The 13,251-nt window shown below is 36.4% G+C and overlaps 1 protein-coding gene across 2 annotated transcripts in view; it reads left to right on the top strand.

Moving 5' to 3' along the window:
* The window catches only part of LOC102090999 (prolyl endopeptidase FAP), a 35,680-nt gene extending 22,913 nt beyond the window's left edge, over positions 1 to 12,767 (top strand). For both annotated transcript variants that reach the window (XM_005498624.3, XM_065068680.1), the window contains 8 exons: positions 195 to 264; positions 817 to 1,011; positions 3,537 to 3,591; positions 6,600 to 6,699; positions 9,674 to 9,738; positions 10,586 to 10,658; positions 10,914 to 10,987; positions 12,449 to 12,767. In XM_005498624.3, the coding sequence (XP_005498681.2) occupies positions 195 to 264; positions 817 to 1,011; positions 3,537 to 3,591; positions 6,600 to 6,699; positions 9,674 to 9,738; positions 10,586 to 10,658; positions 10,914 to 10,987; positions 12,449 to 12,550 (734 nt within the window). In that variant the 3' untranslated portion in view covers positions 12,551 to 12,767. The remainder of the gene's footprint in view (positions 1 to 194; positions 265 to 816; positions 1,012 to 3,536; positions 3,592 to 6,599; positions 6,700 to 9,673; positions 9,739 to 10,585; positions 10,659 to 10,913; positions 10,988 to 12,448) is intronic.
* Positions 12,768 to 13,251: the final 484 nt, after the last annotated feature.

Here is a 13,251-nt window from a genome sequence, read left to right as displayed (position 1 = left end):
GCACTTTATTTCTTCAGTGTTCTTCTTCAACAGGTCAATATAAACAGTTACTTGCATCAGTTCTGTGGTTCACAGTTCACGCATTGTGTAGTTTCTGCTGTTTCATTTTTATGTACTATTACACCTAATTCTGGATTATGCTCAGAGGAATCATTTCAACCATTAACAATATAATTTCAATATGTCTTTTCTAGCTTTGTGGTACAAAATGCTTCTACCCCCACAGTTTGATAGATCCAAGAAGTACCCTCTGCTTATACAGGTGTATGTAACATTTCCTTTCTTTGAATGTTGTTGTTTTGTCAGAAAACATACTTCTTATAATTTAACAAAACCTAGGACATTTACAACATTTTATGAAGCAAAAGCACAATCACTTAGTTTTGTTTTGTTTGTTGTGGTGGGTTTTTTAATATATTTCTGGAAAACAAATTTAACCCAATGGAAATCAATGAGGTTTTTAATGTTATTCTTAGCATGGGAAGGATTAGTTCCTCAGAGAAAGAAAAAGGATAAAAGCATGTAGGCTATTTTTCCAATGATTCCCCTTAGGACAGGTACCTGATGCAGCACCCCTTAGTCTGAGCTAAAACTAATAATTTGCCTTAGGCATAAAACTTAAAGGATTAAAATGCATTTTAGCTAGGGAAATCTCACAAATACATGAAAATTGTAGTTGAACTGTTTGTCTACTGAGCTCTGAAACACAGCTATACAGCAAAATATTTGGGGATAAAATGTGAGAAGTATCTATATCCGGGAATCACTTATAAATTTATAAATATGAGATAAAAATGTTTGAATTTTCCTCCTCAGGTACGGAGGACCTTGCAGCCAGAATGTAAAGGAAACATTTAGTATTAGTTGGATAACCTATCTTGCAAGCAAAGAGGGAATTATTGTTGCTCTTGTGGACGGCAGAGGCACAGCTTATCAAGGTGACAAGATTTTGCATGCAGTATATCGAAGACTGGGAGTCTATGAAGTTGAGGATCAAATCTCAGCAGTGAAGTAAGTAGAATATCTCCCTGTATAACTGTTGTATTTACATACCTACAAGAAGTAATGTGAAAAAAATATTAAATATACTTCTCAGCCTTTCTTCTGGAGAGCTGCTATCTCCAGGAAATAAGACAACTTGTAGAAATATTACTGAGGTGCTTGATGTCAGTAAGGTTTTGTGTGGTATGTTAGGTATGTTAAGTTCATAGTCCACATTTGGACCTCACCACTTCCATTTTATGAGAGTATCATCAGAGGCTTTGGTCCTAAGCTTGAGGAGATATAAGTGCCTATGGTGAGAGGTAAGCCAATGTTTTATCCATTATTCTGAAATTTTCCCTGTAGGGGAAACCTACCTCAGTGATCACAGCAATTAGCCAAAGATCCACAGTGATGTACAACAGTGATTAGCTGAAGGTCAAATGTGAAGTTTGTAGCAAAACTGAATCTTGACGTAAGCCTTGTGGAGGTCAGCTAGTCATAAACTTGCCTTCTACACTTTTTTTAGGGTAGTTATGAACAACAGAAAGTGTTTGAGGTCCTCTGGTAGTTGTTCCCCAAGAGTTTCTCCTTTGCACTGAAACACTTGAAGTGTTCCAAGTAGAAGTTTTGGAGGGAGTGAAAGCTGAGGTTTTCTAAAGAAAGGCTGCCTGTTAAGCTTACAGATGCAGTAGCACTGCTAAAATGGGCATTTAATGAAGTGTTAGTTTGAACTGCACAGAGATGAGTGCAAGGCATGAATTAGGAATTTAGTCTAGCCTTTGTTCTGGAATTCAGCCCATCAGAGCAGGGATAGATTTCCAGGTGCAACAGTAGATAGACACGATTCTGGAAAGCTTAGTTAGAAATTGAATGTAGCAGTCCAGGTTTCCACAGCTTTCTCTACTTGTTTGAGAATGTTGGTATGTACAAGTGTGTGTGAAGAGGGTACCTGTTCCTTCCTCTTCCTGCTTTGTGGTAATTCATTCTGTACTCAATTATATAAACGCACCATTATCCTTTTCAGGGATAAATGAAACAGAATAGCTGTATAACATGTCAGGGTTTTCTATTAATCTATTATTTTATTTTCTTCCTTGAAATTTTAGCGGCAATGCCATACTTCAAAATATCACAAGAGAAAATGTTTCTTAGTTACTCTACATCCTCATTCAGACATAAGATATAAGAGACAGAGGGAACTTTAACTGATTCTGCAGTTGCAAAATCTGCTGAGACAGGCAGTGGAGAAATTACCTCAGACTTCACACTTCCCAGTTTTCTGTCAGCACCTAGACTAAATTTCTATTCATTTAAATATATTGCATTCCATCTTCCTGATGTAACGCACGATTTAAGATACATGATTTTTAAAGAGGATCCTATACTCTAGTGGGAAGTTATTGGAGGGTAGAAGGAACTCCAGGGATAAAGGCAAAATGTGACAAAACTGAATAATTTTTGGCTTTTCTAACTTTGTCCCACCCAGATAATATCCTCCATTTTGGGTGTTGTCAGTCCCTTGTGCTTGTCCTAGTAAAATAAGGCTAGCAGCTGCTGATACATGTCCTAGGGTGTATCTGAAACCTGGTTTGTTTAACAGACACTCTTATATCCCCTTTTCTTTGCTGTTACTAATACAGCTCTGAAAATACAGCCTTCAGACTCTGATGCAGTATTTTTGTAGGACACCTAATATTTATGATTCTCTTTGACCTGTTTGACTACTGAGTACATAAGCAAGGTACACCTTTCATTCACTGCAAGCTTATTACCAGCTTGGAGAATTGGGAAGATATTTTCCTCCTTATTATTTTTATTACAGTAGCAGTATGCGTTCTTCACTTTTCAGGCATGTGAAAAAGAAAGCTTATTGCTCCAGGGAATCCCTAATCTCAGAAGCTGATAACGTGCCTCTTGACTGATCAGAGTATCAGCTCGTTGTAAAACGAGTATCTTGACCATCTTGCAGGATAAAGTCTGAATGTTAATGGTAATTCAGCACCTTTAGCATTAAAATAATGAAACAATAATAGCCTGTGGGAATGTAGGCCTATGGGAAATGAAATTTGCTTATTAGTAGGAGTAGACTTTTTGAACTTTTTTCTCTGCATGTGTCTGTATGCTGTACATATGCACGCATACATACATGTATATATGTGCATGTGAACAGCATTAATATAATGTATGGTGTTTAATCTAGCCTGAACTAAATATCCAGGTGGATTCTAAATAAAAGAATAAAAAAAAGAACAACTTTTTTGCCAAGAAGCCAGTTCAGCAGTGTCCCACTGGAACAAAGATCATTATGAAGAAATTATTAATTTCAGCATTTTTTTTCTTTCAAGACAAATTCTTCCTTTTCCTTTGAAATGTCTATGAATTGAATAATTAATGCTTTGTAGAAGTAAGACATGCTATGCTGATTGTCGTTTTGCTCAAATTGGTCATATGTGTGGAAAAAAGTGAAAGAAAAATTATTTTTTGCTAATTTGTTGTAGTATTGGCAATTTTTTTTAATAATGCATTTGTTTCCATTATTTTCTCTTCCACAGGAAATTTATAGAAATGGGTTTTATTGATGAGAAACGAATAGCAATATGGGGTTGGGTGAGTAGTCAGTATTTTTGTATCTATCTTTAAGTAATCCTGCAATATAATGTTTTAAATTCTTCCTTATTCTGTCCTAAATCTGTATAAAGTTTCTTCTACCAGTGTTTGATGGTATTGCCAAAGGAGATAGTTCCCATTGGTGCCTACATACATGCAATTGCAACAATGCAAGCCCCCAGAAAGCGATCTTTGGCAGCTGAAGAGGGAATTTTGAAAAGCTTACATTGTTTGGACTTGAAGTTAAACAAAATTGAGACATTTTAATTGGCTTTACTTTTTACTTAGGAGCTTACTGACATGGTGTCAAAATTCAAGTATTGTCTTTTTTAATCCAAGATTAAAACAATGAGATAAGTCCTATGAATACCTCTGATTAGAAAGCATGACCCTTGCATCGTTCTGAATCACTGTATATTTGGTTGGCTTTGAAATGGTCAACAGGGATGCATGTGGGTCTGAAGGGTGTACCACATTGACAGATGCACCAAGAAGTGGAAAAATTGGACAGTATAGAAGTCATTCCAAATCATTAGCCAGTCTGTTTTTCATCTTCGATTTTTTAATGTACTTTGCTTTGTAACACTCCCAGTACCTCTTAAAGCCAGATGCATTGCAATTCTTCATTATTAAATGGCCAGTTTCCACTACCCTTAGGCACTGAGAAACAGAGTAGCATACCTCAAGTACAAATTTTAGGATAGCACTGCATTCTAATAGGAGAAAAATAAATTATTGCAATATTTGGGGTTCTTTTTCCTGTGCCGTCAGCTTCAAAGTAGGATCGTTCATAGAAATGAGATGCAGACCTATTAGTGATGTTATGGAGAAGCTGAGGCCAACTTCAGTGGCAGCACAAATGCCACACAGCACCTTTATAGAGATCTTAAAGATGTTTAGGTTATCTGGCTCAGTTGCTCATGTTCATCATGAGTGGCTGGATCCAGAATGCATAGACAGAACTGAAGCCCTGCATCCTACTCAGCTTCAGCATAACATAATTATGCTATGCAGGAGAACGAGCTGATAGGCAACACCTGAGGTTCTCAGGGATTAGGGATAGTAGTGTAAGGAATGCTAAAGGGGGTTGGAGACCAGACCTGTCCTTATTCCTTGTCTGAGTAAATCAGTATCAGCTACTCAGCAGTAACAGGCTGCCCAAACTATAAAAGCTTACAGAATGAACTGATATGTTAGCGACTCATTAGCATTTTTCAATATTTTTCTCTTTGTACATATTCATTTTTCGCTGATCACCATTCAGAAAGACCTTTTATTTCATTCTCTTTAACTGTCTGTCTTTGCCAGAAGCATTCTCCTGATCTGTTACTATTTGGGTTTTTCATTGTTTTTGCTGGGTTTTGTTTGTTTGTTTTTGTTGGCCCAGTGTCATTGTAAGAGGCTTGCCTCTTACATTGTAGAGGATGGATCTTGTAAGATTCAGTTCAATTGTAACACTAGAAGTTGCCTGATCTTAGATAGCACATGAGCAGAGTTGCTAAAAGCTTTCTATGAAGCTTCTACCAACTAATATTTAAATTAATTTGGTCAGACACTGCTAGAACACCAGGATAAAATGGGGTACCATAAAGAGAAATTAAGTAACAGAGACACTTACAAATGAGTAATTCTAAAGTGATATTAAGTTAAGGCCACAGGAAAATATTTTCTTTTTTAATCACATCATATTTTATTTCACCATAGTGTTTCCAGAATGAATTAAGAGTTTTCACACATCTAAAGCATTATATCCCAGTAACAGATATAATATTCAAATAATGGCCCTGTTGCCAAACCTATCAGTCTTTTATTTTCATTTTTTTATATTTATTATACCAATTCCTGGTCTATAAACTTTGAAAGGTGTGTTCTTATTTATAACCAGCAGCTTGGCAGGTATGCGTGAACTATGCAGCTCATCGTACTTTCAGACTCACCAAACTCTTCTGGATGGCAAAAGCTCTTGAATAACCACTAAAGCAATTCAGGTTTTGAACTCCTACATCTGTGCCTGTTACAGTGCATAGATTTATCTGCCTGATACTAATCCTTTACTTTTTAGACTTGTGGACTGATTTTCCAAAAGATCAAATAGCCAATCAAATTATTCTTTCCCAAAGACATTATACAAGTATTTTCCAACCCCTGTTCCATATCGTATAGACAGCCAAACCAAAAGCTTTTTATTTACAGTATTTACCCATCTTGGCAACTAGTCCTGTATAGTTGCACAGATCTAGTCTGATATCCAGTCTTGCTTACTACTTTACCTAACTTCTAGCTATGAACTTATTCTTCCATGCTGGGCCCCAGTTTGAGGAATCAGGCCACAAAATTGCAGTGGCAGGCAGTAGGGAGGAATTGCTCCAACCTCAAGTTCTCAAGTAACTGAGCCTATTAGTAGTGATGATGGTGTTAGTTCAGTATGCTGATCATTAGCAAAAGCTAAGTAGTTTGTTAAGGAAGAGAAAAGCCTATAACTCTTCTTGGAGGTGTACACTTAAAGGATGAGAGGCAATGAACACAAGTTGCCACAAGGGAAGTTTTGTTTGGGTTTTAAGAAAACAAAATTACAGAGACATTGATCAGAGTTGGAACAGATTGAGTAGACAGGCTGTGTAATGTGGATGTGACTCTGATCAGCCTCATTTAAATCTGAAGTTACCCGTCTTTGGGATTGAGGTTGCACTAGATTACCTTGAAGTATCCTACCAACTTAAATTTTACTATGATTCCAAGTGGTAATAAGAGCAGTATCAGGGATAAGCATTGAAGAAGCAGCAAAACAGAAGTGATTCAATAAAATTGTCTAATCTTTCTCACAAGAAATCACATCAGATCCATTTGAAATAGATAAATTAAAAATAAAAAATAAAAAGCTTTTGCTGATTTGTCCTTCATGCATTCAAAGTAAAATACTTACTTTGGAATTAATGTATATGAGTTTGATTCAGAAAAAAAAGCAATAATTCACCAATAATTTTAAACTGTCTGTGATTTCTCCCTAGTCCTATGGTGGTTACGTGACTTCTTTGGCACTTGGATCTGGCAGTGGAGTATTTAAATGTGGAATGGCTGTGGCTCCTGTTTCCAGCTGGGAGTATTATGGTATGGAAACTTGCCATAAATACTGACTTGGAAAGCAAGATGTAGCATTTAATGACTTTCTAAATTAAATCATTGCAGGAGACTGGCAATATGAAACTTAGAGACATTGCAGTTACCTAGACAATAAAACTCTTAAGACCTTGAGTTTAAAGTTTGCCTTACTGAAAATAACTGACTGTAATTGGCAGTTCGGAACACACTTTGTAACACCAAAGAAGATACACCTGGATAATGCCATGTGCATATCTGTAACAGTAAGTGTGTAAAGCCCTCTTGATAATCAGCTATACCCAGGAGTGATCTCCCTAAAAATCCTGTTAAAACAGTCTCACTAAATTCAGAAACAATTGAAATTATTTTTCTGCCAGTAGTGGAATCATAGTGCACTTCAACTTTAGATACTGCCGATGATCTCTGTCAGAAATCAGTATCTCTGATGATTGCAAAGTTGTTTCCCAAAAGCAGTGGAAAAGAGAGGCATTAGCTGTGTCTGACATAATTTTTTCTTAAATTAAATATTCTTCCCTTTAGATGTTTCTCAGCCACACCTCCTGTGTTATTGTGTTACTAGACATATTTTTATGTTCATTGACTGAAGCTCCAAACTGTTAAGAGGAAACAACTCCAGGAGTATACTCCCAGGGCCTTACTGTGTGAATAAAGCAGGCACATACTCATACTTACTTGCAGACCTGTTAAGCTTTTGGCATGGTGTAGACAAACCTTAGTGTAAAAAGGAATCATGGTATGCATGTTTTCAATGAGCAAAACATAGCACTTTGAACACATTTACTTAGCATATGGTCTTTGCTAAGAAGTCTTGGTTATGAGAAAAAATTTTGGTTAAATGGAAAAGATTCCTTCCCTGACTGCTAGCACAGACATTCCTTGTATTTATGGTGTTTTGCAAACAAAGGGGAAAACATTTGTATGACACAGGAAGCATAGTCTTCATGTTTTCACTAGCATCAAGATTTTTTTAGGACATTTTCACTCATGATTGCAAAATTATTTCCAGAATGCAGGCGTAAAGAAGTATTTTTGCAGAAGTCCTTCAATAAAAGAGAGATATAAACAATTGCCCAATCATTAAAAATTGAATGAAGTTTTAAAATTAAAGTAGATTAGACCCACACTATTGCAATCTTTCCTTTAGATGAATTTTCAGGAGAGAGTTAAAGGTTCTTGCTAAAAACACATTGTAAAATCCAAACAGGCAAATGTACCTCCACTAAGGAAGGAAGGAAACGGAAGTCATGAGTCATCAGGTTTGGCAAACGGATCATGTTAACATTAGAGAGCATTGTGTTAGGGGCCAAACTACAGGATGCTACCTATTTGAGTCTCTAAGTAGTACCAGTATGTCATAGGATGTACTGGCCCCTAGAGCTTCTAAATTTTGTCACACCCTTTTTTAGATGCACAGATTAGAGTCTGGGCCACAATCTTTACTCTGAAATCCTCCCACTCACCTTTTTGTGTCAGAGTAAATAACAGCCGAACAAGGAATGCAAGGAAAACTGCATTCAGGGACAATGTATAGTTAAAATCATTAGATCTGTGACTGTCTTAGTAAAATTTGCAATTTATCTCCTTTTTCTTCCTCAGTAATTGACAAGCCAAATCTTCCACTTAGTCATTATAATACAATTCTGCTGACCTCTGTGGATGTGTTGTAGTTATACTGGTAGAAAAGAGTGGAGAATTTGGCTCAGAATGCTGTAGAAATGCCAGCCATTCAGAAAGAGTCTATTTTATTGAAAACTTAAGCCCAATATGGTTGTTTGACACTGTGTTGACAACAGATATTGCACATTTTCTGTTTTCGTTGAATGATGAAGGATTTTGATACAAGGCAGGCTACTAGATATTTTCAATACTTAGTTTATTACAAATTATCTTCAGGAACCTTACCTCACTGATCTGAGACACAGTACAGATCTTTAGTGCTCAGTTGTAATACGTGTAAAGAATACATAGTAAACCATAGGAACATAAGTATATTGAGTAATTTTCCTTTCCTTGGAGGATTCTCATTTCTATTTTTAAACAAAATTATTCTAATACAGTGTACCAAACTGAACAACAAGGTAGGGAATCCCAGTTCCTTAGTGAGTACAATGGCAATCACTTCTCTTATGGAAGGGAAAGATGCCAGCTCTTCTTTGTCAGAAAGCTTTGACTCTGTTAAATAAATAGAATTATTGTAATACTGCAGCTTGACTGCTCAATATGTGTCAGTTACTCTTTCAAGGCAAGTTCATAAAGAAAGTAATGGTCTGGTAGTGACAGCTGCTGCGTCAGTTTTCCACAAATATTCAGGCAGCTCAAAGATGGCTGTTCCTACTGAGTCCTTGGTGATAGATACTGTTCAGTTATTCATATTTGTTTTGTCAAATCTGTTAACATTCTTTGCTGTAGTTAGAAAAATGAATTCAACAGACACCTGAATAGCAATTGCATCATTTTTTCAGTGCAAGTCTGTTCCCCTTAATTGGTGCATATATTCATTCAATAGGAAAGGCGCAACATATATATCCATAATAGCTGTATATACACATACACATCTCAGGTTAGAATTCTGCTCAGTTTCTCTTTTTACAGTGTCAAAAATAGTCTGTGTCATCTTTCCACCATGGACCTTTGTTGGCTCACTGGCTCATTCAGCTCATTTCTGGAGTTCAACCCAATCACATAAAGCAGTACCAGTTAATTACCTTTATCCACAAAACCTTCTGTTGGTTCCACAGATGAATATCAAACCACTGTTTCTATAAGGACCATTTGGAAGACATTTATTTGTTAACGTTAACAGTTTATTTTTTAAAAATATGTTTACATTTGGTGCATTATAAGGAAACCGGGCAGAACAGATATATAGTTAAAATAAACAAAATTTAATTTGCTACATGTCACTGGAGGCACAAAAATATCTGTACATTCTTTATAGCTTTTTTCTTCTTTAATATCGCAGCATCTATCTACACTGAACGATTTATGGGTCTTCCTGTAGAGTCTGATAATCTTGAGCACTACAAGGTGAGAATTCTCTTTCTGTATTGATCTGCCTTAAACCTGAATCACACTTCCATGGACAAGTAGAACTGTGAAGAAATAAAATGACCCACCAGATCTCAAAGTGGAAGTCCTGTAGCAGCTAAGCTACTGCTGTAAAATTAATATCTCCATAGTTACTTGTGGTTTTGTATTTATCAATCCTAAATATGGTAAATTGAAGGATCTTTATTTTCTCACTTGGACAAGTCAGACAGTTCTGCCAGTTCAAACCAGCAGCCTATGAAAGAACTCACATGAGAGAGGTTAAAACGTTGATGCTGTTAGCTGTGGTATGCAAACTGCTTCGTGCAAATTTAGCTCTCTGATAATAACTTCGTAAGCATACTAAACGGTCAGATCAGCTTCCCCTACCTGGAACAGGTTGCCTTTCTTCTTTTTTTTTTACATTGATAGGATACTGTAGCTTCCCTTAGCAGCACACGTACAAGCTCTGGATTTAGAGAGGCCTGAATTAACAGCCAAAGAAGTTAGCGCAGAGACTCCTATTAAAGATTTTGGATCATGTTCTCATTACCTACTCTCCATCACGGCTCGAAGAACAGAAATGCTCAATAGCATAGTCAGGAATTATACTGTTCAGGGAATGACACATGGCAAGCGCTGTACTTTTTGTGCACTGGCCATTAGAAAAGGCACTAAATATATATGGCTTCTGTTACAATCTCAGACTGATATGAAGTCACTGCTGTCATTATTATGCGTTTCCAACTGTTAGATTGTTGTTCTACTAGCTAATGAAAGCCTTTCAGCTCTGTGACTGAGTGGTTTAAATTTAAGCTGCTGAACTGTTCATTTTTCCTCTCAACAGAATTCAACTGTGATGGCAAGAGCAAAGAATTTCCAAAACGTGGAGTATCTTCTCATCCATGGAACAGCAGATGGTGAGGTTTGCAAATGGCAGTACAAATACAGAGCCAGTATCACTTTGTTTGAAAAACATTAAGAATCTTTTTATGCTTTTGATTTGGGTCAGTACTTAGATCTTTTGTAGATTTCCATATAACATATTAAGATGCTTACTCATTCTTAGTAATGTCAACTGTATCACTTGATAATTAGTGGACACATCTTAATGCACTGTAACTTTATGCTTTGTGGTATTTCCATGTTTCAACAGCCAATCTCTTGTTTTGCAGATAATGTGCATTTTCAGAACTCAGCACAAATCGCAAAAGCTCTGGTTAATGCACAGGTGGATTTCCAGGCAATGGTAAATAACAGACTAATTTTCATTTTTATCAGTGGTTTATGGCTTTATCAAGAAGCTTATCTGACCTTTGCCAATGTTTTTTAAGAATCCAGTTCAACTGAACATGGTAAATAACAGACTAATTTTCATTTTTGTCAGTGGTTTATGGCTTTATCAAGACTCTTATCTGACCTTTGCCAATGTTTTTTAAGAACTCAGTTCAACTGAACATGGTTCAAAATCTTGCAGTTGCTAATGCATTTGTTACTTTTCATAAACAACTTCTTCCTCAAAGGACTTGCCTGCTTTTTTTTTTTTTCCCCTTCTTGCCTTTTGGACTCTAGCAGGACTTCTCTCTTGTCAAGAATAATTTAGAGACTTTTAAAATGAGCCAGGGAGAAGAATGAGAATCTAGCCACCTTATGAAAGTTCCTGGTAGCTAGGAAAAGAGAGGAAGATGGAGGCGCTGGCTTCTGGAGCCAAAACCATCTCTTGTTCTGATGGATTCTATCTTGAACTGGACACGCCTGCCATGGGCATGAGGTGAAACACACAAAAATGATAAAAGGATATAAGATAACCAAGTAGTATATATCCGGTATCAGAAAAAAAAAAAAAAAAAATAGCCAAATAGCCGCAAAACTTGCTTGGAGTAGCAGGTGCGGGCAAAAAGAGAAACACATAGGCAAGAGGTTAGAAGGTATAAATGAGGAACGAGCAGGGGAAAAGTAGTTTGAAATTACATGCTAAGCTCTGCTTTTGAAACTTTTTTCTTGGGGCTAATGACCAAAGTGTTTGCCTGCTATCAAACATAGTGGCCTTCTGCCTGAGTCCAGTTTCTGAGTGCCATAAAATCCCCAAAAAGCAACCACACAGGAATCCCCCAGTACTTGGGGTTTGTAGACCCTTTTGTGTATTCTGCATTTTCTGTCTCCTTCACTGATATTTAGCAAACACGGGTTATTTCTCAAGTTTCCAGAATACTTTATCGAGTTATAGTAATCCTAGTTCAGCTATTTATTTCTGAGAGTGTATTTTATTTGGAGTACACCATTCATAATGTTCATGGCTCTGCTGTAATGAAGGATGTTTTGAACAGAATTCCACAACATTTAGCTGAAAGTTTGTTTCTTAGAGCCCACAAGACTGTGACCCCTATCGCCAAGGCCATGTAGCAGGTCCAGGGCATTTCATCCCTAAGGGCATCTCAAAGCTCTTTTGCCTGACTTGATACAACTGACTTGTCAGTACTGAGTCAGTAATGCTTAATCCTAGATTACAGAACATTTAGAAACTTTTTTCAGCAAGAATATGAATATAGTGGAAACTGATTAAGAAAATACATATATATATTAGCGAGTCCTTCTGTCTTCTTGAGGCATCCACTTTCTTCTATATGGTAATAAAATAAATTTTTGTGTTATTAAACTGTTGCAGAATTGAATATGTTTATGTTTGTTTTGTTTTTTTTTTCCTTTTCAGTGGTATACTGACCAGAACCATGGAATTCCAGGCCTTTCCAGCAAACATCTCTACACACATATGACCCACTTCCTCAAACAATGTTTTTCTTTGTCAGAATAAGTAGGCTATTCAGAGCATGCTAAGGCATCTGATGTATCTCTGGGAGAACGTAAGGTTATACAGTTTTCAGGTGAATTGATAACAGCAACTTTGAAGTTTTAAACATGATGTTTACATCCACTTTTGATATTGTATATTAGCAAATGTTATGCTAATACATATTTTGGCACGTTTAAGACCTGTTTCATAGAAAAAATAAAATCAGAATGTAAAATGTCATGTGCATTTATTGCCATCTTGCTTAAACTTAGATTCTGCAATCCAAAGATAGGTGGTCCATTGCAAAGGCACACTGCCAAATGAATATGCTTGCATTTGTTAACTACAACTGTAAAATGGGAAAGGACAAAGACAGTGCAAGTACCTAATTAGCATCCTAACAAGAACTGGTTTCTCAAAATTTATTTCCAATTTCTTGGAAGGAATCCAAGCAGGGTTGGAAACACACAATATTTAAAGCTGAAGTCTGTATAATTATGCAGAATATTGAATGCTGTTCTCAAATTTTATTCAACTCTTTTCTGAAACCTTGATTCTGCAAAACTGTCAGTGTTTAAATTTGAAACCAGGACATTGATGATAGCTATTTTATCTCAGTGGTTTTTGTCCTTGTATTCAGAATACATGAGCCATATTAGCATGTTTTTAATCTCCAGTCATTACCTCAGCATTCAAACTAATCTCAGTCATTCATCCCAGAC

This window comes from Columba livia, chromosome 7 (assembly GCF_036013475.1).
Source record: "Columba livia isolate bColLiv1 breed racing homer chromosome 7, bColLiv1.pat.W.v2, whole genome shotgun sequence".
NCBI classification, from domain to species: domain Eukaryota; kingdom Metazoa; phylum Chordata; class Aves; order Columbiformes; family Columbidae; genus Columba; species Columba livia.
This window is presented reverse-complemented; position numbering and strand designations above follow the sequence as displayed.